The sequence below is a fragment of the Suncus etruscus genome, chromosome 3, assembly GCF_024139225.1.
Source record: "Suncus etruscus isolate mSunEtr1 chromosome 3, mSunEtr1.pri.cur, whole genome shotgun sequence".
NCBI classification, from domain to species: domain Eukaryota; kingdom Metazoa; phylum Chordata; class Mammalia; order Eulipotyphla; family Soricidae; genus Suncus; species Suncus etruscus.
The window spans coordinates 109,676,365-109,697,685 of NC_064850.1; the positions used below are offsets into that span (position 1 = coordinate 109,676,365).

At 41.0% G+C, this 21,321-nt stretch overlaps 1 protein-coding gene across 2 annotated transcripts in view; it reads right to left on the reverse strand.

The window, feature by feature from the left end:
• The window catches only part of ARFIP1 (ADP ribosylation factor interacting protein 1), a 96,917-nt gene that overhangs the window by 64,944 nt on the left and 10,652 nt on the right, over nt 1-21,321 (reverse strand). For both annotated transcript variants that reach the window (XM_049769626.1, XM_049769627.1), the window contains exon 2: nt 10,561-10,662. In XM_049769626.1, coding sequence (XP_049625583.1) covers nt 10,561-10,662 — 102 coding nt within the window. The remainder of the gene's footprint in view (nt 1-10,560; nt 10,663-21,321) is intronic.

Here is a 21,321-nt window from a genome sequence, read left to right on the forward strand (position 1 = left end):
CAAGTTTCCAGAATAATGCCAGAATCTTTAATAGTTGGTGTGTTTTTTTTTCCCCCTTAAATGAATTAGACTAAAGCTAAGTATAATGTTTTTGGTGAAAGTCTCATGTATATTTTAAGTCCCTTTTCAAAGGCTAAAACAAAATAAAACTTGTGGTAATCATTTTCAAACAGTGAAAGGATGCTCACTTCCAGCTGAAAGGACCAGTTGGTCCACATGGTGCATATTTAACAGAGACAGTGGTGGGTGCTGAGGCCATGGACCATGGGTGAATGCAGGGGGTGTTGAGGGAAATGACAGAGGTACTGTTAGATGCTGGGCAATGATGAACAGAAGTAGACACGAGTGGAGACCATGGTGTAGGAAACCTAACAACTAAGTTTTGTAAATCATGGTGCCTAAAATTTTTTTAATATAATTTCAGAAATATAATTTAGTGTGCTCATCTACTTTTGAACTGCAGTTAGTAAAAAATCAATACATGAAACAAAATATTCCACAAATTATCTTTAAGACATATCCTTAAAAAGGCACATTACAATATAAAATACCAAGGTTAGAGACAAGAATTCTTCCTTTCATTCAGGGCACAGAGAAAAAGAAATTCTTTTCTTTTGAGGGTAGCCTCCCCAGAAATGCCAGGAGGCCCAGGGTCACTCCCAGTGATCCTTGGCCATGAGGTCAACCAGGTAACACCTGACAAAGTGGCCATCAAGACCTCTTGCTGGCAGGGACTAAACTTGGGCCCGGACACACACTGTGCACATGGGTCCTTTGGACAACTAACTGCCCACCATCGCTGAAGTGGAGAATTGAATAAAGGAAGAAGGCTCAAAAAGCAAAGCATGAACCACAACTAACAACAGTCTCTAAAACTTCTCAAAGCAGGGAATAAAGCAAAATAATACCGAGGCTTCAGTTATATGGTTCAACTTCCGGCACCAAATGTGGTCCCTGAGTACTGACTGGGATGACCCCAGAGCAACACTGGGTGTAATTTCCCCCACCCTACTTCCCAATAAAGTAGTCTCTGAGCAATCTATAATTAACAAACTACCTTCTTTCTTTTTTTTTGCTCTGCAGTTTCCATTTTTCCTTCTAGTCACATTTTAAAGTGCCAGAGCAGTAGTACGCAGGTAGGGTACTTGTCGTGCATGTGGCCGAATCTAGTACCATCCCTCGTTCTCCATCTAGTCCCCCATCTAGTGATCCATCTCCATCTAGTGATCACTGGGCAGAGTCAGGAGTAAGCTCTGTGCATGCTGGGTGTGGCCCCAAACAAACAAAAACTGCCCGTGTGCTCTTTCCTGGTTCTCAGGCCTTCCTTCCCTTCCTCCTTTGGTGGCCCACCTAATCCAAGGGTCTCTTTGTCTCTGTTTCATCAGCCCTGTTGTTGTTCTTAGCAGGCTCCAGATCAGTGTCTCCTGGTAAAGCCTTACCTCGCCACAGTCCTTTCACACTTTCCAGCATCAAGTCCCCACTCTCTCTCCACTCTCACTGCTCACACGATGGATCCCACACTGAACTTTCTACTTCGAAGCCTTTCTTGGGTCTCATCTCTGATGGGAATGTGACTTGCCCGTCTTTGGCGGCAAATGGCCAGCTCACCCCTGACTCAGTGGGTACTGAACGTGGCTCCTGAGTGATCTTCCATGTCGTTCTTCAGTTCTCCTGCTGCAATGGCTGGGGCCTTGCAGATCACTTGTACCCATGAACTGAACAGACCAGGGCACTCACCGACCTTACTCCTCTCTAGAAACCAGCATCTGCACAGCAACTATTTTTTCTCATCTTAAGGCATTTTCTCAATTAAAAAAATCTTACATACTGTCCTTCAAAATGGACAGAACTTTCCAGGGTATTTATTGACATACTTTCAAAGCTAATTTTTAGAAGAAATAAGTTTAATATATGGGTGTGGTTGGTGCTCAAAAACCAACGGTGCTTACAGTTGGGTGACTGTGCTCTTGACTGTGCTTGACTGTGCTCAGGGGCCATGGGTTGTGCTGGGAATCAAATTGGGATCGGCTACATGCAAGACAAATGCCTTAACTCCTGTACTATCTCTCCGGCCCCTGAGAATATTTTTTTAGAGAAACTTATTTTTATTTTTATTTTTTATTTTTTTTTTTTTTTGTGGTTTTTGGGTCACACCCGGCAGTGCTCAGGGGTTACAACTCCTGGCTCCATGCTCAGAAATTGCTCCTGGCAGGCACAGGGGACCATATGGGACGCTGGGATTCGAACCGCTGACCTCTTGCATGAAAGGCAAACGCTTTACCTCCATGCTATCTCTCCAGCCCCGAGAAACTTATTTTTAAAGAAATCAAAAAGAAATGGTTACACTACATGTTCTATAATCGTGGGTAATTTCAAATCACCTTTCTTGCTTTAACAGCTGCTTATAAGGAACAACTGCCATAAGCAAAGCAATGACTCGAAATAGACGCTACATCCCCAATTCTACTATAGTATTTTGCAACTCCCCAACCTTAACATAGTGGCCCTGCTACTTTAAAAGTAACTGGAGTCAAAGCTGATTATGTTCCAACACTCTACCTCTCAAGAAGGTGAGGTTAGCACCTTTTCCGGGACCACACTTTAGTTTCAATAAGAGTGGCCCGAGACTCCATCACAGCTCTAGGGGGCCCAGAAACCATATGCAGTGGGAGGGGTTGAACATGTATCAGCTATAGGAAAGGCAACACCTTCACTGCTGTGCTCTTTCTTGGCCTCATATAAAACTGCTAGCCAGGAGAATCACCAATAAAGCTTTGGGCCTCTACCTGTGAGATCTCCCTGCTGCCTGCAAAATCAACAAATTCATGCAGCAACTTGCAAAAACCTCAACTCACTCAAAGATAATCACTGCAGAAACCTTTTTTACATAGTTAAATTTAAAAAATTTCCTCCAGAGATAGCATTTGGTTATAAAAGTGCAGATCACAAATTATGACAGATAAAGCTTCACCCTATCACTCTAAGCTCATAGTTATTCACAATGGTCAACAGGAATACCATTGGAGAATGATTTCCGTAATATATACTTAAGTAGACATATACATACTTACAACTTAATTGTTTTATATAACCATATATTTAAAAACTTGATTTTTGGTAATAGTACTAAGAATGGTACCAAGAAAAGTAAAAAGCAAAGCAAAACTAGATTTGCATGGGCTAAACAATCCTTGAAAACCATATATCTTACCGCTAAGAGTCCAAGATAATCCTTTGGTTAAAAATCAGCCTCTGGCAAAGGCTAGATCCCAATGAATCTATTTTGCCATTGACTAGGTTACTACATGCTTTTGATGTGAGTGATGCAGACAGATTCTATTATATATGCAGTACAGAGACAAACTGTCCACATATACTATTCACACTCTTGGACCTAAATCTGTGCACTAGCATTTACTCCTGCATTGGCTAAACATGACAAGCCATAAACTGTGGCATGCAAAGACTGTCCCAAAGGTGATTTTTTCTCTTGGGAAAAGCAAATTAAATGGCAACATTGTGCTGAGGGGAGGAAATAGACCACAAAGAGTGTTCTAGAATTGCTCAAGTATGGCTTCCAGATCATTAAGTGCGGAACAGGGAAACTACTTAGCACCACAAAAGCCCTAAAGAGTATGCAGAAAAAATGAAGATACACAAACATCTATAGAGGTTAAAAAACAAAAACAAAACAATGACGGGGCATGCCGGGAAATGAAGTCCACCAGCAAACCGGGTCCAAGAGCAACATCTCTTTTCCTGTTGTTGCAGAGTCCAGGCACTTTGTTTCTAGTGGTGGCTCCAGCATGTATTCCCATTCATTCATGTGTTCATTCGATAAACATTTTGTAAAAGCCCTAACTATCTATTCTATGCCCTGGAGATGAGCTAATAAATGGGAGATTTCTTGTCCTCACTCAATTTACAGTAAAACACTTACGCTTTTGGTGTATCAGATAATACCATAATATCCCAAGGGCCCTCTTCCTCCATGGTGAGATTATAAGACTTGGGAATCATCAAGATACTGTTACTGAACTAAAATTCTTCCTTTAACTCAAAAATTGCAGACTGGGGCATTGTAAGGTCTAGGAACCCAGGGATCCATGGAAAAGGTTCAGAAAATCCTTAAGTTCCTGAAAATGCACAGTTTGAAAGCCTTTTCTTGTATCTGCATAATCTTATACATATGTCCATTTTTCCTGATAAAAGACCATAGAGGGAGACAGTGGAAGTAGAGTCCATGTCGGCTCCATTTACCTACTGGCCTCTTTCTCAAAATCTGGCAAATGAAACTAAATCCCGCGAACATCAACCATGTGGAGCTAATACTTGCTTCTCTTCAATTCATGCCATGATTTATTTGCATCTATCTCTTCTTCTCTTCCTCTCTCTCTTCTCCTCTTCCTCTTCTCTCTCTCTCTCTCTCTCTCTCTCTTTCTCTCTCTCTCTCTCTCTCCTTCTTCTTCTTCTTCTTCCCTCCACCCCTCCCCACCCCCACCCCCTGCTAAGAACTAACTTCTGACTCTGTATTCAGGGATCACTCCTGGCAGGGTCAGGGAGACTATATAGGGTGCTGGGGATAAGACCCAGACAGTCTCATGCATGACAAATGCTGTACCCACATCTATCACTTTGGCCCCAAACTGCACATTTTTGTTTTGTTTCATTTTGGGTTTTGGGGCCACACCAAGTGATGCTCATGAGGGCATTAACTGGATCCATGCTTAAAAATTATACCTGGCAGGCTCAAGGGACCATATGGAATGCCAGGGATCGAACCTGAATCAGCTGCATGCAAGACAAATACACGATCTGCTGGTCTATGGCTCTTGCCCCTAATGCACATTTCTAATCTAATATCTTGACCAGTACATATAACAGCATAAGTTATAATTACAAATCAGACTAATTTGTAATCTTTAGATATTATGCTTAATTGAATCTTTAAAAATTTACTTTGAATCTAGAAACAAGTATTTTTTTGTTTTTGTTTTGGGGTCACACCCGGTGGTACTCAGGGGTTACTCCTGGTCTGCACTCAGAAATCTCTCCTGGCAGGCACAGGGGACCATACGGGATTCTGGGATTCAAACACCATCTGTCCTGGATCGGCTGCGTACAAGGCAAACACCCTTCTGTTGTGCTATCGCTCCAGCCCTAGAAACAAATACTTTGGCTGAAAGCAGCTGGGATATGATCCGCTCTCTTACACTAGCTGTGTCCTCATCTTAATAGAGTAACAAACCTAGAAACCTTAAGCTGCTGACAGGAGTTTCCCCTCTGAGTTCTTCCATCACAGCCTCTACATGAACATGAATGTCCAGTGCAATATGAGTCTAACCAGAGCCTCTCCCAGGACTGACTACATAAAAAGAAAGACAACAGGAACAGTTCCACATTCATTGCCTGTGTCACAGCGACACTAACTGGCCAGTCAAGTTATGGCATCTAGATAAATTAACACCTTAAATTTAGCTAACACTTGGAAATTCAAAGAACCCTACTGATCCAGTTTTATATAATTCAGTTCTATATACTATGGTTTAGTTGTTTATTTTTTTAAATCATTTTTATTTTGACCAAAGTGAATTACAAATCTTTCACAGTAATATTTTAGGTATACAGTGACATTTACACTATGGTTTAGTTTTTATTTATGCAATCTCTTTACTAATCTATAAATACAAATACTATGATAATATAAATTCTAATTCTAAGGACACATTTTAACCCCTATCCTTCCTCACTAACACTAATGCAAGACTCATTTCAACACTTATATTCCCTATTTAAATTCTGTTTAAAACAAAGACTTAAATACTTGTGAATGGGAAATAGATAATTAAAATACCTACTTTATACAATACACAAATATTTACTCAAGATGAATTATAGACCTAAATGTGAGAAGCAGAAAAAAACACGTTTCAGAAGATAACTGTCTTCCTGAGACAAGAATAGACAGATTTGTTAAAAGGATCACAAACTTGGGTAATGGAATCATGGATGTGGCTAGGCAACAGAGCACTTGCCTTGCACATGTGAGGCCCTCAGTTTGATCTCTGGCACCAGAAAAAAATGGTCTAGATTAGCGTCAGCAACAAAATTAACCTGAGCATTGCCAAGAGTGAATAAGGAACTTAAATAAGGAACTGGAAATAGAACCCGAGTCTGTTGATATGAATCACACACAAACACACACACACACACACACACACACACACACACACACACACACACACACACACACACTTTTTTAGATAACCCATAATATATAGTAAGTCTTTATGAGCTAAAGAGAGCCTAGAGCACAGTGCCCTGGGAGCCAACATACTCTGCATATAGGAAGTCTCGGTTAGAACCGCCAGCTCCACCTATGGTCCCCCAGGGTGGACAACAACAAATAAACAACTATTAAATAATGCAAAGGAAACAATGACAAATTGGACTTAAAGAAAATATTAACAACTTTGGGCTTGAGAGACAGAATCAAGGGTAAGGCACTTGCCTTGGCCAATGCTGGTCTGATGATCCCCAGTATTGCACAGGGTCCTCCAACCCCCATTGGGCGTGATCCCTGAGCATCACTGGGTTGTGGCCCAAAAACAACGGAATTAGCATTTTCTGTTCATAAAAAGGGACCATTTAAATGGGTATAAAAGCAAGTTACAGAGAAGATATTTGCAACTTACATATGCAAACAAGTGATACACCAAGAAAATAGAAATAGGGCCTGGAGAGATAGCACAGCGGTGTTTGCCTTGCAATCAGCCGATCCAGGACCTAAGGTGGTTGGTTCGAATCCGGTGTCCCATATGGTCCCCCGTGCCTGCCAGGAGCTATTTCTGAGTAGACAGCCAGGAGTAACCCCCGAGCACCACTGGGTGTGGCCCAAAAACAAAAAATAGAAATAATTCCTAGAAATGAATTAGAAAAAGGTATATATCCAAAAGGAAATGGGCAAAGGCTATGTTATCCAAATCTTCAATAAGACTATAAAGTTATGCTCAACATCATGTTATGAATGAAGTAAATATGAAAACACAATGACAGTTCACCAGGCTCCTGTCAGTACAGCCACAAAGAACTAGTTCCCCCCAAAGCAAGGAGAGAGGCAGAACTGGGTACTCACAGATCCTGCCTGGGGCAGCACTGTCTCCAGGGCAGACACTCTAGAAATGAGCTGACAGTACTGACCAGTCAGTAAAAGTGCCTAGCACTTGACAGTGCCACTAGTGAATATACGGGAAGTCCTTCCTTAAGAGACATCAATGGGTTTTAGGGAACTTGACGCTGGGCAAAAGGATGAACACATCATGAGAGATTCTTGGGTATCATTCACTCAGCTCTCTCTGGGGTCCCGTGTTCCTCATTACTCAGAAAATGGCAACTGAACAGAGGATGCTAAATTCCATAACCTGTTTATTGACAGATATGATCATCACAAATGCCCAAAGGTCTGCATAAGAATGGAACATTATATGCCTGAAACTCAATCATGAATAACTTTGTAAATTATGGTGCCTCAATAAAAGTAAAATACTTGAAAAAAAAAAAAAAAAAACCTTTAAATCACAGTGCTTTCTTTTTTTTTTTCTCTCTTTTAAGTTTCAAGAAAGCCCAAAGGCCTCCCTGAGGCCTACCCACCTGCCCGCCCGCCCACCCAACAAGAACAGCCCACCCGCCTTCGCTTCCACGACTCTTCCACAGTGCTTTCAATTAAAAAAACAAACAAACAAACAAGGATCCCAGGGGTCAGAGCATTAAGCTTGCTTGCAGCTAGCCCTGGTTCAATCCAGGCACCACCAGGCATGATGCTTGAGCAAGTCAGGGGTAAAGGCCTGAGAACTGCTGCATATGGCCTCAAAACCAAAAATAGAAAAAATAAAATAGTTATTATCTAATGTTTTCATTCATTATCACCACAGACTGTAAATAGTACACAAATGCATCAACTGAAGAATATATGTACAAACTGTGGAGGTCAATACATAGAAAATATATTTAATAAAATATTGCTATATTACAATGAAGAAACTCAGATTCATCAGAGCAGAGGCTGAGCCAGCAGGGGCAGGAGGAAGCATCCAGGGCCTTCATCAGCCACAGAGATAAATCTGGCCCCGCTACTAAGAGTGGCGAGACTGGGAAAGTCTAATCCCAAGAAGTACGTCTTGTTCAACTCCACCAGAGGTTACCACATACCTGGCTTACCACTCCCTTTTCAGAGGAAAAGATCACTCAGAACTGCTGGTGTTAAGACAGCTCTTCTTCAAGGGACAGCATAAAGTACTCCCCACTTCTGCCACTGTCCCAGTCTGCTACTCCAGTCCTGAGTCTTTCCACTGTTTCTCTGCAGCGGGTTGTCACCCTAGAGTAAACACTATGCTTTTATTTGCAGGTTGTTTCCCCAGCTATGCTCAGGGACTACTCCTGGTTCAGTGCTCAGGGTTGCTCCTGCAATACCAGGGAACCACATGATAGATGTTGAGATCAGATCCTCACCTTGGTCTGTCTCAGACTACTGAACTCCCTCCAGGCCATGGAAACACAGTGTTCAACTAGAATGTGTCTACTCTTATGAAGACAAATAATCCTATGTACACTGTAAAATAACTCCAGTATCCGTCAACCACTACTTAATCAGGAATATGAAAACTAGGGAGACAGCACAGAGGACAGGACTGCACACTTCGCATATGGGCTCCCAGGTCAGATCCCCCATTACATAATCCCCCCAAAACAGCCAGGAGTGGCCCTGAGAACCATTGGTGTTCTGTCCCTCCAGCCCCACCCCCGCCCAAATAGTGTGAAACTATATATTTAAAATAATAGCTGTAAACATATCAATATCATAAATGTACTAATATTTAAGTATTAATAACCACCATCACTTCCTGGGCCAACATTAGATACATTACTTATCTCATTAACGCCATAAAATATCTCCATAGGGGCCGGAGAGATAGCATGGAGGTAGGGCATTTGCCCTGCATGCAGAAAGACAGTGGTTCGAATCCTGGCATCTCATATGGTCCCCTGAGCCTACTAGGAGCGAGTGTAGAGCAGGAGTAACCCCTGAGCACTGCCCGGTATGACCCAAAAACCAAAACAAAGAAAAATCTCTATAAAAGGACACATAAAAATATATCTCCTCAGGCTGGAGCAGTGGCACAAGCAATAGGGCTTTTGCCTTGCACGTGCTAACCTAGGACGAAGTGCAGTTCAATCCCCCAGCATCCCATATGGTCTCCCAAGCCAGGAGCAATTTCTGAGTGCATAGCTAGGAGTAAACCCTGAGCATCACTGGGTGTGGCCAAAAAAAACAAAACAAAAAAAAAGAAGAAAAAATATATATCTCCTCATTATATAGGTTAGAAAATGAGAACTGGAGACCTTAAATACATGTTCCTAGAAATTCTAGGGCTGAAATCTGGACCAGATTATCTCTCTATAAATTTGTTATTTAATATTAAAATAAATCCAAATTTTAAGTTCAAAGGAGAGGCAAATCAAAATTAGAAGTATCCTAAGTTGGGCCGGAGAGATAGCATGGAGGTAAGGTGTTTGCCTTGCATGCAGAAGGACAGTGGTTTGAATCCCGGCATCCCATTTGGTCCCTCGAGCCTGCCAGGAGTGATATCTGAGCGTAGAGCCAGAAGTAATCCCCGAGCGCTCCTGGGTGTGACCCAAAAAACCAAAAAAAAAGAAAGAAGTATACTAAGTTTCTACCATCAAGTGTCTATTTTTTTGGGGGGTTTTAGGGCCACACCCATTTGATGCTCAGGGGTTACTCCTGGCTAAGTGCTCAGAAATTGCCCCTGGCTTGGGGAGACCATATGGGATGCTGGGGGATTGAACCATGGTCCTTCCTTGGCTAGCACTTGCAAGGCAGACACCTTACCTCTAGCATCACCTCACCAGCCCCACCATCAAGTATCTTATCACAAATAAAATTGAAGAAATTTGGGGGCGGAGTGATGGCACAAGTGGTAGGGCATCTGCCTTACATGCGCTAACCTAGAACAGATCACGGTTAGATCCCCCAGTGTCTTATATGGTACCCCAAGTCAGTAGCAATTTCTGAGCACATAGCCAGGAGTAACCCTTGAACATCACCAGGTTTGGCAAAAAAAAAAAAAAAAAAAAAAAAAGTTTAAATTAAGAAGTTTTGGGGCCGGTGAGTTGTCGCTAGAGGTAAGGTGTCTGCCTTGCAAGCGCTAGCCAAGGAAGAACCACGGTTTGATCCCCCGGCATCCCATATGGTCCCCCCAAGCCAGGGGTAATTTCTGAGCTCTTGGCCAGGAGTAACCCCTGAGCTATCAAACTGGTGTAGCTGAAAAAAAAAAAACACAAAAAAACAAAAATTAAGGAGTTTTATAATATCAACGCTATAAAGTTACTGTTAATAACATCAAGACTATCACTATAAAATTACAACTGGATTCCTCTCATTTCAGCCAGTCTAGTAACCCTGTATTAAACTTTGCCAATTACTTTAATCTCAACCTGTAAGGGCCTATTGTGGTTCTCTTTCAGAAAGAAAAGTGCACTCACTCTATTAAATCCATGTTCATGGGAGTCATCAAGTTCTCCGTTACTGGTCACTGGGATTTCAGCTGCTGAATTTTTGGGAGAGTCTTGGGCCATGTTAGATGCCTTGAAAAAAAAAAAAGAAAGGAAAAATGTAAATTAGACCAAATTATAAAAGGCAAGTGTCTAAGAGATGATATGCATGTTTATATGACTTAAAAACAACTATTTTAGGGGGCTGGAGTGATAGCTCAACAGTAGGGTATTTGCCTTGCACTCGGCTGACCTGGGATGGACCCAGGTTTGATCCTTGGCCATTCCATATGGTCCCCGAGAGTTATTTCTGAGCACAGAATCAGGAGTAATCCCTGAGTACCTCTGCGTATGGTCAAAAAACAAAAACAAAAAACCCCAACCATTTTGGAGTTTGAAAATGACTGCAACCTACTTAAAACTTACATAACAATAATAATCTAATAGAAATGAGCTCACTTTAATACTGCAACTAATGAAGATGCAGAGATAGTAGAGAGGGTAAGGCAGGTGCCAATCAGGGCTCAGTCCTGGTACCACTTATGGTCTCCCAAGCCTTTTCAGGAGTGAACCCTGAGTACAGTCAGGAGTAAGCCCTGTGCAGAGTTGGGTGTGGCCTAAGAATCAAACTAATAATAATGAAATACAATAAAACGGCACTTGATTAGGGAACAGAGATAAAAGAGGAGTTAAGGTGCATTCCTGGCATGCTGGCACCACCAATTTGGACCCTGTAACCACACGGGTCTGAGCATCAGAGGGTACAGCCTCAACAAGGGGCTGGATAGTGCAGAGGGCAGGACCTTTGTCTTCCATGCAGGTGACCAGGTTCAATCCCCCACATCCCATAGAGTCCCCTTCCCACCACACACACCTCAAACCCATCAGGATTCATTCTTTTTATTTTCTTTTTTGGATTGTGGGTCACATCCAGCAGCGCTCAGGGGTTACTCTTGGCTCTGTGCTCAGAAATCGCTCCTGGCAGGCTCAGGAGACCATATGGGATGCCAGGATTATAACCACCATCCATCCTGGGTTGCGTGCAAGGCAAATGGCCTACCACTGTGCTATCTCTCTGGCCCCAGGATTAATTCTTGAGTGCAGAGCAACAAGTAACCCTTGAGCAACACTGAATGTTAACCCAAAACTGAAATAAATAAATGGAAGAACCTGCAAAGAGCCTGCATATACATCTGACAAGTTCTTGCCTTAATCCCAGCTACCATACAAACAACAAAAAGTGGATGTTCCCTTATTGGAAAAGTTTTCCAACTCCAGAATCAATCTGCTATACCATTTTTTTTTTTTTTTGGGCCATCTCCTGTGACACTCAGGGGTTACTCCTGACTATGCGCTCAGAAATCACTCCTGGCTTGGGGAACCATATGAGATTCTGGGGATCGAACCAAGCTTCATCCTGGATCAGCTGCATGTAAGGTAAAAGTCCTACTGCTGTGCTATCTCTCCGACTCCTGTTATACCATCTTATTTCACTTCTTAATTCCTCATCCTCTATTAGCCAATGATGGCTGTGAAAGAGTCCCCCATAGGCTTATAGGAAGTAATGAGAATAGAACCCTCATGAGTAGGATGAGGTCTTTATGAGAGACCTCACAGAATTCCTAGCCAAGTCCACCAGGCAAGGGCACAGAACAAGCAGCAGCCACAGACCCAGAGGGGCAGTTCTAAAGTCTGGCTCTGCTAAACCTTGTTCACAGTCTGTGAGAAACCACCTTCTGTTGATGATATGATGGCGACATTCTGCTGCAGCAGCTAGAACAGACTCAGATAAGACATTTCACATACAAACACAGCAACTTCTTAGATGTGACATCTCTTTATGTTACCTTCTAAAGGTCCTCCACTGCAATATGGACAACTAGCTTTTTCTGGAATAAAATACACGTTGGTACCTGCAGATATTTGCTCCAATGGTTACCAAGGTTTAAAGTTTTCAGTATCTAATAGAATCCTGTTGATAATTTAGGAGCCCATCTCAATGCTATCTCTTCTACCAGACTGATACCTCAGGAAGAGATGCTCTATAAAAGGACAAGGACTTTGAGCAGGAGACTCATGATAAAGCCCAGCCCTGCCATGGGCCACACAATCACATGGCACAAAGTGACCTTCAGTCACAGTGACGCTCACACAGCAAGGTGAGATACTGTTCTGTACACTGTCTGGGAGGCTCCTGCATACCGCCTATGTGAGGCCATATAGAGCCCAGTGCACTCCTGTCTACAGTCTAGTGAGGTCCTGTAGAGTCCAGTGCACTCCTGTGTACTGTCTGGTATACTTTATGATGTCCTCACAATGCTGTTATTTCAAACTGCATTTCTCAGACTATAACACCATCATTGAGCAGCATATGACTAAAGCAGATGCTTTGTGCTTTATTAATCATCTTTGTTATCTTTGAAATTAAGAAAATTCTTTGGCTGGAGAGATGGCACAGCAGTAGGGCATTTGCCTTGCACGCAGCCAGTCCAGGACAAATGGTGGTTCGAATCCCGGCATCCCATATGGTCCCCCATGCCTGTCAGGAGTGATTTCTGAGTGTAGAGCCAGGAGTAATCTCTGAGCATCACCGGGTATGACCCAAAAAAAAAGAAAAGAATTTATGTCTCAAGTAACATATCCCAGGAAATAGAAATTTAATAATCAAAGAATTTGAAAAGTGCACCTTGCAAGATGTACCAGCAATGTGCAACCACTTTAACAACCAGCTCTCCAAATTAATAATTTTGAAGATGCCCTAATTTGTAGTTTTAGTTTATTCTGATGATATCAACATTACCATTATGGACAATTTTAAACTTTCTTCCAACATGACTTTACTTAATCAAAGGCACTAAATGATAAATGATATATATGGAAAAGCACTTTCAGCTTGGATATTTCACTGACTGGTATTTGTCTTTGGGTCACACCCGGCAGCGCTCAGGGGTTACTCCTGGCTCCACTCTCAGAAATCGCTCCTGGCAGGCTCGGGGGACCATATGGGATGCTGGAATTTGAACCACCATCCTTCTGAATACAAGGCAAATGCCCTACCTCCATGCTATTCCTCCAGCCCCTCGTATAAATAATCTTAAAAACAGTTAAATAAAATATTTAGGAATTAATGTTTTAAGTATATGTTACAAGTTTGTGTTGTTTAATTTTTAGTCTGTGGAAAATTTTAAATAGATGATTTATAAAATAACTGGAAATTCAATAAACAACATTTGCAGTTCAGTCTAAGCAGATTCTAACTAACAAATTATTTCCAAGTTAGGAAAACTTATACGACACATGTATTACGTAGTGGAATCTCTAACAACGTTAAGATCTAAGTTGAAAAGTGTCTTTAAAAACCCAACATATGATGCCAGTATTTTGTTTTTTGCTTGTTTGTTTGTTATGGGACCACACCTCGAAGCACTTGGAGGTTATTCCTGCCTCTGTGCTCAGAAATCTCTCCTGGAAGGCTCCAGGGACCATATAGGATGTCGGGGATTGAACCCGGGTCCATCCCAGGTCAGTCATGCAAAGCAGACACCCTACCACTTGCTATTACTCCAGCCTCTGATGCCAGTATTTGGGCTGAAACTCTACATTCTTTTTTTTTTTTTTTTTGGTTTTTGGTTTTTGGGTCACACCCGGCGGTGCTCAGGGGTTACTCCTGGCTCTATGCTCAGAAATCGCTCCTGGCAGGCACAGGGGACCATATGGGACACCGGGATTCGAACCAACCACCTTTGGTCCTGGATCAGCTGCTTGCAAGGCAAACGCCGCTGTGCTATCTCTCCGGGCCCAAACTCTACATTCTTAAAGTAAATGCAGGCAGCCTCTCCCTGCCTTTCCATATTTCCTGAAACATGATCACTGAAGCACATGATCACTGCTATGTCAGCCACAGATTTGAAATTCCTGGACCATGGTTGTGCAACACATCCAAATTTGTCAATACTGGTATCAAGTAGAAATGCATCAAATCAAATGTCATAGTAGCATAGAAATCACCTATAAACAAAATCACAACAAACAAAACCAATAACAAAACTATCAACAAACAGCTTAGTAATAGCTTCAGACAATGCAATAATGACCCCATTGAGAGATATAACGATTTTCACAAATTTTCTTTCAGTGGTTTTTAAAAATAATTCCATTACCACTGAGTTGTAAACAAGCAATAAAGTAAATTATTGCATGCCTGCCCAGTGACCAGGATTGGAGGTGGGGAGGAAGCTGAAGAGAATTTTATGCTCCTTGTGAGATTGGAATTCAAACAATGAATACAGAAACAAATGTACTATGACCAACTATATAAACCATGGTTTTTAAATAAAATAATAAAATGTAAAATGAAATGACATGAATCTCACATCCCAGATCATAATGTGAGGTGGTGTGGTCATCATCTAAAGGCATCTTCAAGGGCAAAACTATACATGATAGTGATAGGGTTAGACTACTACATTCACCAACAAAAAAGGGAAACACATTTTATTCACTCTTTTACAATGCAACAACCAAAATCATGCCCCTTTTTGTTTTCTACTAATGGCAAGTACAATCTAAATTCACAATTAGATCAAAGATAAATGACTAATGTTGACTTTATGTGCTATCAGAAAATGCAATTTTCTACTGAGATTTTCTTCATTCGTTGACATTAACAACACACTCTTTTAATAATATCTTTATTTAAGTACCTTGATGACAGGCATGATTGTAGTTGGGTTTCAGTCATAGAAAGAACACCACCCTTCACCTGTGCAACATTCCCATCACCAATGTCCCTCATTCCTCCCCATCACCCCCCGCCTGTATTTGAGACAGGCATTCTAATTCCCTCAATCATTAACATTGTATAATAGTTGTCAGTGTACTTATTTCTCTAACTGCACTCACCATTCTTTGTGGTGAGCTTCATATCATTAGCCAGTCCTTCCAGCCCTCATCTCTCTTGTCTCTGGGCATTATTACAATAATGTCCTTAATTTTTTCTTAAAACCCATAGATCAGTGAGACTTTTGTGTGTCTATTTCTCTACCTCTGATTTATTTAACTCAGCATAATAGATTCCATGTACATCCACATATAAGAAAATTTCATGATTTCATCTCTCCTGACAGCTGCATTATATTCCATTGTGTATATGTACCAGTTTCTTTAGCCATTCATCTGATGAAGGGTATCTTGGTTGTTTCCAGAGTCTGGTTATTGTAAATAGCACTGCAATGAATATAGGTGTGATGAAGGGATTTTTGTATTGTTTTTGTGTTTCTAGGGTATATCCCTAGGAGTGGTATAGCTGTATCACATGGGAGTTCAATTTCCAGTTTTCTGAGGAATCTTCATATATATATATTTTGGTGTTTGGGTCACACCCAGCAGTGCTCCGGGGCTACTCCTGGCTCTACACTCAGAAATCGCCCCCGGCAGGCTCAGGAGACCATATGGGATGCCAGGATCGAACCACTGTCCTTCAGCATGCAAGGCAAATGCCTTACCTCCATGCTATCTCTCCGGCCCCATCTCCATATTTTTTTCCATAAAGGCTGGACTAGACTGCATTCCCACAAGCAGTGAGAGTTCCTTTCTCTCTACATCTCCACCAGCACTGATTGTTCTTGTTCTTTGTGATGTGTGCCAGTCTCTGTGGTGTGAGATGGTACCTCATGGTTGTTTTGATTTGCATCTCCCAAAGATCACTAATGATATGGAGTATTATTTCATGTACCTTTTGGCCACTTGTATTTCTTCTCTGAGAAATTGTCTGTTCATTTCTTCTCCCCATTTTTTGATGGGGTTAAATGTTTTTCTCTTGTTAAGTTCTGTCAGTGCCTTGTATATTTTCAATATTAGCCCCTTACCTGATGGGTATTGGGTGAATAGTTTCTCCCATTCTGTGGGTGGCTTTTGTATCCCTAGGCATTATTTCCTTTGAGGTGCAGAAGCTTCTCAGCTTAATATAGTTCCATCTGTTTATCGCTGCTTCCACTTGTTTGGAGTGCTGTTTCCTCCTTGAGGATGCCTTTAGTTTCAATATCACAGAGTGTTTTACCTATGTGCTGTTCTATATACCTTATTTGGATTTAACCTTTGTGCATGGTGTTAGCTGGAGGTCTGAGTTCGCCTTTTTGCAAGTGGCTGACCAGTTGCCCCAACATCACTTGTTGAAAAGGCTTTCCTTGCTCCATTTTGCATTTCTTGCCCCTTAATCAAAGGTTAGTTGATTGCATATCGGGGGAACATTCTCTGAATATTCAAATCTATTCCACTGATCGAGGGTCTGTCTTTATTCCAATACCATGCTGTTTTATGACTATAGCTTTGTAATACAATTTAAAGTTGGGTAAAGTGATGCTCCCCACCCCCAATAATTCCTTTTCCCAGGGGTTTCTCTAGTTATTCATGGGTGCTTATTGTTCCACATGGATTTCAGGACTGTTTGATCCACTTCTTTGAAGAATGTCATGGTATCCTTAGAGGGATTGCATTAAATCTGCACAATGCTTTGGGGAGTATTGCAATTTTAATGATATTAATCCTACCAATCCATGAGCAGAATATGTGTCTCCATTTCCTAATGTCCTCTTTTATTTCTTGAAGCAGGCTTTTGTAGTTTTCTTTGGATAGTCCTTCACCTCTTAAGTTGACTCCAAGATATATAAGTTTGTGTGACACTAATGTGAATGGTGTTTTTTTTTAATGTCCATTTCATCTCTGTCATTATTGATACACAAGAAGGCCATTGATTTTTGCGTGCTAATTTTGTAGCCTGATACTTGGCTATGTGAATCTATTGTTTCTAGAAGTTTTTTGGTAGTCTTTAGGGTTTTCTAAACATAGTATGTCATCTGCAAACAGTGAGAGCTTGATTTCTTCCTTTCCTATCTGGATACCCTTGATACCTTTTTCTTGCCTAATTGTTATGGCAAGAACTTCCAGCACTACGTTGAATAGGAGAGAGAAGAATAGTGAGAGAAGGCAGCCTTGTCTTGTACCAGATTTTAGAGGAAAGGCTTTTAGTTTATCTCCATTGAGAATATTTGCCATTGGCTTATGGTAGTTGGCTTTGACTAGATTGAGAAAAGTTCCTTTCATTCCCATATTTTTAAAAATAATTTCTTTATTTAAACACTGTGATTACAAACATAATTGTCGTTCGGTTTCAGTCATAACAAGTATTACCCCCCCTTAAGGGTTTTGGACTTTATCTAATGTTTTCTCTGCATCTATTGATATGGGGCCATATGGGATGCCTGGATTCAAACCACCGACCTTCTGCATGAAAGGCAAATGCCTTACTTCCATGCTATCTCTCCGGCCCCTTGATGAGGCGTTGGATCCTATTTGCCAAAATTTTGTTGAGGATCTTTGCATCTGTATTCATCAGAGATATTAGTCTGTAATTTTCTTTTCTTTTCTTTATTGCAGCATCTCTGTCTGGTTTTGGTATCAAGGTGATTTTAGCTTCATAAAAACTATTTGGAAGTGTTTCTGATTCTTCAATTTCATGAAAGAGCCTAAAAAGATTGGTAGTAGTTCCTCTTGAAAGATTTCAAAGAATTCATAAGTGAATCCATCTGGGCCTGGGCTTTTGTTTTTGGGAAACTATTAATTACCATTTTAATTTCCTTAGTAGTAATGGGTCTGTTTTGATATACTACATCATCCTGGTTTAACTGTGGAAGATTTTAAGAGTCCAAGAATTCATCCATTTCTTCCAGGTTCTAATGTTTTGAGGCATAAAGTTTCTCAAAGTAGTCTCTGATTACCCTTTGAATCTCTGCAGTATCTATAGCAATCTCCCCCTTTTCCTTTCTAATCTGGTTTATTAAGTTTCTCTCTCTCCATTTCTTTCTGAGTTTTGCTAGTGATTTATCAATCTTGCTTATTTTTTCAAAGAACCAACTTTTACTTTCATTGATCTTTTGGACTGTTTTTCTTTAATTTCCATTTCATTGACTTCTGCTCTGAGTTTTGCTATTTCCTCCTGTCTACCTATTTTTGGTTCCTTTTGTTGATCATTTTCTAATTTTAAAAGCTGTGTCATTAAGCTTTTTATATAGGCTCCTTCTTCCTTTCTAATGTGTGCTTGCAAAACTATAAATTCTCCTTGTAGTACCACTTTTGCTGTGTCCATAAATTTTGATAATTTGTGTCTTGCTTCCAGGAATGTTTTGATTTCCTCTTTGATTTCATCTCTCTGATGCACTGGTTGTTCAGTTGAGCTTTTTAATTTCCAGGTGTTAAAGTTTTTCTTCTATGTCCCTTTGTAGTTCACTTCTAATTTCAGTGCCTTGTGATCTGATAAGGTAGTCTGTACAATTTCTATCTTCTTGACTTTATGAAGATATGTTTTATGGGCCAGCATGTGGTCTATCCTGGAGAATAACCCATGTGTATTGGAGAGAATGTGTATCTAGTTGTTGGGGGATGGAGTGCCCGATATATATCTACTAGTCCCCTTTCTTCCATTTCTGTTTTCAGAGCTTTTATATTCTTGTTGGGTTTCAGCCTGGTTGACCTATCAAGGGTGACAGGGCAGTATTGAGGTCTCCCACTATTATTGTGTTGCTATTGATATCTTCTTTCAGATTTGTCAACAATTGTATTAAATTTTTGCTGGTCCCTCATCTGGTGCATATGTTTAAGAGTGTAATTTCTTCCTGTTGTACATACACTTTGATTAGTACAAAATGTCCATCTTTGTCCCTTATAACTTTTTTGAGTCTAAAGTTTGTGTCATCTGATATTAATATGGCCACTCCAGCTTTTTTTTTATTTAAACAACTTTATTACATACATGATTGTGTTTGGGTTTCAGTCATGTAAAGAACACCTCCCATCACCAGTGCAACATTCCCATCACCAATGTCCCAAATCTCCCTCCTCCTCACCCAACTCCCGCCTGTACTCTAGACAGGCTTTCTATTTCCCTCGTACATTCTCATTATTAGGATAGTTCAAAACAAACTTATTTCTCTAACTAAACTCTTCCCTGTTTGTGGTGAGTTTCATGAGGTGAGCTGTAACTTCCAGCTCTTTTCTCTTTGGTGTCTGAAAGTTATTATTGTAAGAATGTCTTTCATTTTTCTTAAAACCCATATATGAGTGAGACCATTCTGCGTTTTTTTCTCTCTCTCTGACTTATTTCACTCAGCATAATAGATTCCATGTACATCCACGTATAGGAAAATTTCATGACTTCATATCTCCTGACAGCTGCATAATATTCCATTGTGTATATGTACCACAATTTCTTTAGCCATTCATCTGTTGAGGGTATCTTGGCTGTTTCCAGAGTCTTGCTATGGTAAATAGTGCTGCAATGAATATAGGTGTAAGGAAGGGATTTTTGTATTGTATTTTTGTGTTCCTAGGGTATATTCCTAGGAATGGTATAGCTGGGTTGTATGGGAGCTCGATTTCCAGTTTTGGGAGGAATCTCCATATTGCTTTCCATAAAGGTTGAACTAGATGGCATTCCCACCAGCAGTGTGGATAAGAGTTCCTTTCTCTCCACATCCCTGCCAACATGTTGTTCTCATTCTTTGTTATGTGTGCCAATCTCTGGGGTGTGAGGTGGTTGGTACCTCATAGTTGTTTTGATTTGTATCTCCCTGATAATACCCATCAGATACGGGGCTAATCTCCAAAACATACAAGGCACTGACAGAACTTTACAAGAAAAAAACATCTAATCCCATCAAAAAATGGGGAGAAGAAATGGACAGACACTTGGACAAAGAAATACAAATGGCCAAAAGACACATGAAAAAATGCTCCATGGGCCCGGAGAGATAGCACTGCGGCATTTGCCTTGCAAGCAGCCAATCCAGGACCAAAGGTGGTTGGTTCAAATCCTGGTGTCCCAGATGGTCCCCCATGCCTGCCAGGAGCTATTTCTGAGCAGACAGCCAGGAGTAACCCCTGAGCACTGCTGGGTGTGGCCCAAAAACCAAAAAAAAAAAAAAAATGCTCCGCACCACTCCAGCTTTTTTAAGGAATTGTTTGCTTGGGTGATTTTCCTCCAGCCTTTTATTTTGAGTCTATGTTTGTTCTGACTATTCAGATTTGTTTCTTGTAGGCAGCAAAATGTTGGATTCAGCTTTCTGATCCATTTTGTAACTCTGTGTCACTTAACAGGTGCATTTAGTCCATTGACATTGAGAGAGATAATTGTGATGGGATTTAGTGCCAACTTTGTGTAGAAGTTTGGTGTGCTGTTGGTCTGTCTTGTCTTAAAGTAGACTTTTCAGTTTTTCTTTTAAGGCTGGTTTTCTGTCTGTAAAATTTCTGTGCTGTTGTTTATTCATGAAGCTATGCATACTCCCTTCAAATCTGAAAGTGAGTCTGGATGGGTGCAGTATTCTAGGCAAAGCATTCATTTCATTGTTTTGTCACTATATCCCACACCACAGCCTTCTGGCCTTGAGGGTTTCTGTAAATCTTGAGGCCTGCTGTAAATCTTAAGGATGCTCCTTTGAATGTAATTTCCCCTTTAATGACACACTTTTTTTTTTTTTTTTTTTTTTTGGTTTTTGGGTCACACCTGGCAGTGCTCAGGGGTTATTCCTGGCTCCAGGCTCAGAAATTGCTCCTGGCAGGCACAGGGGACCATATGGGGCGCCGGGATTCGAACCGATGACCTCCTGCATGAAAGGCAAACGCCTTACCTCCATGCTATCTCTCCGGCCCCTTAATGACACACTTTTAAAAGTAGAAATCACTTCCTAAACTTGAAAATTG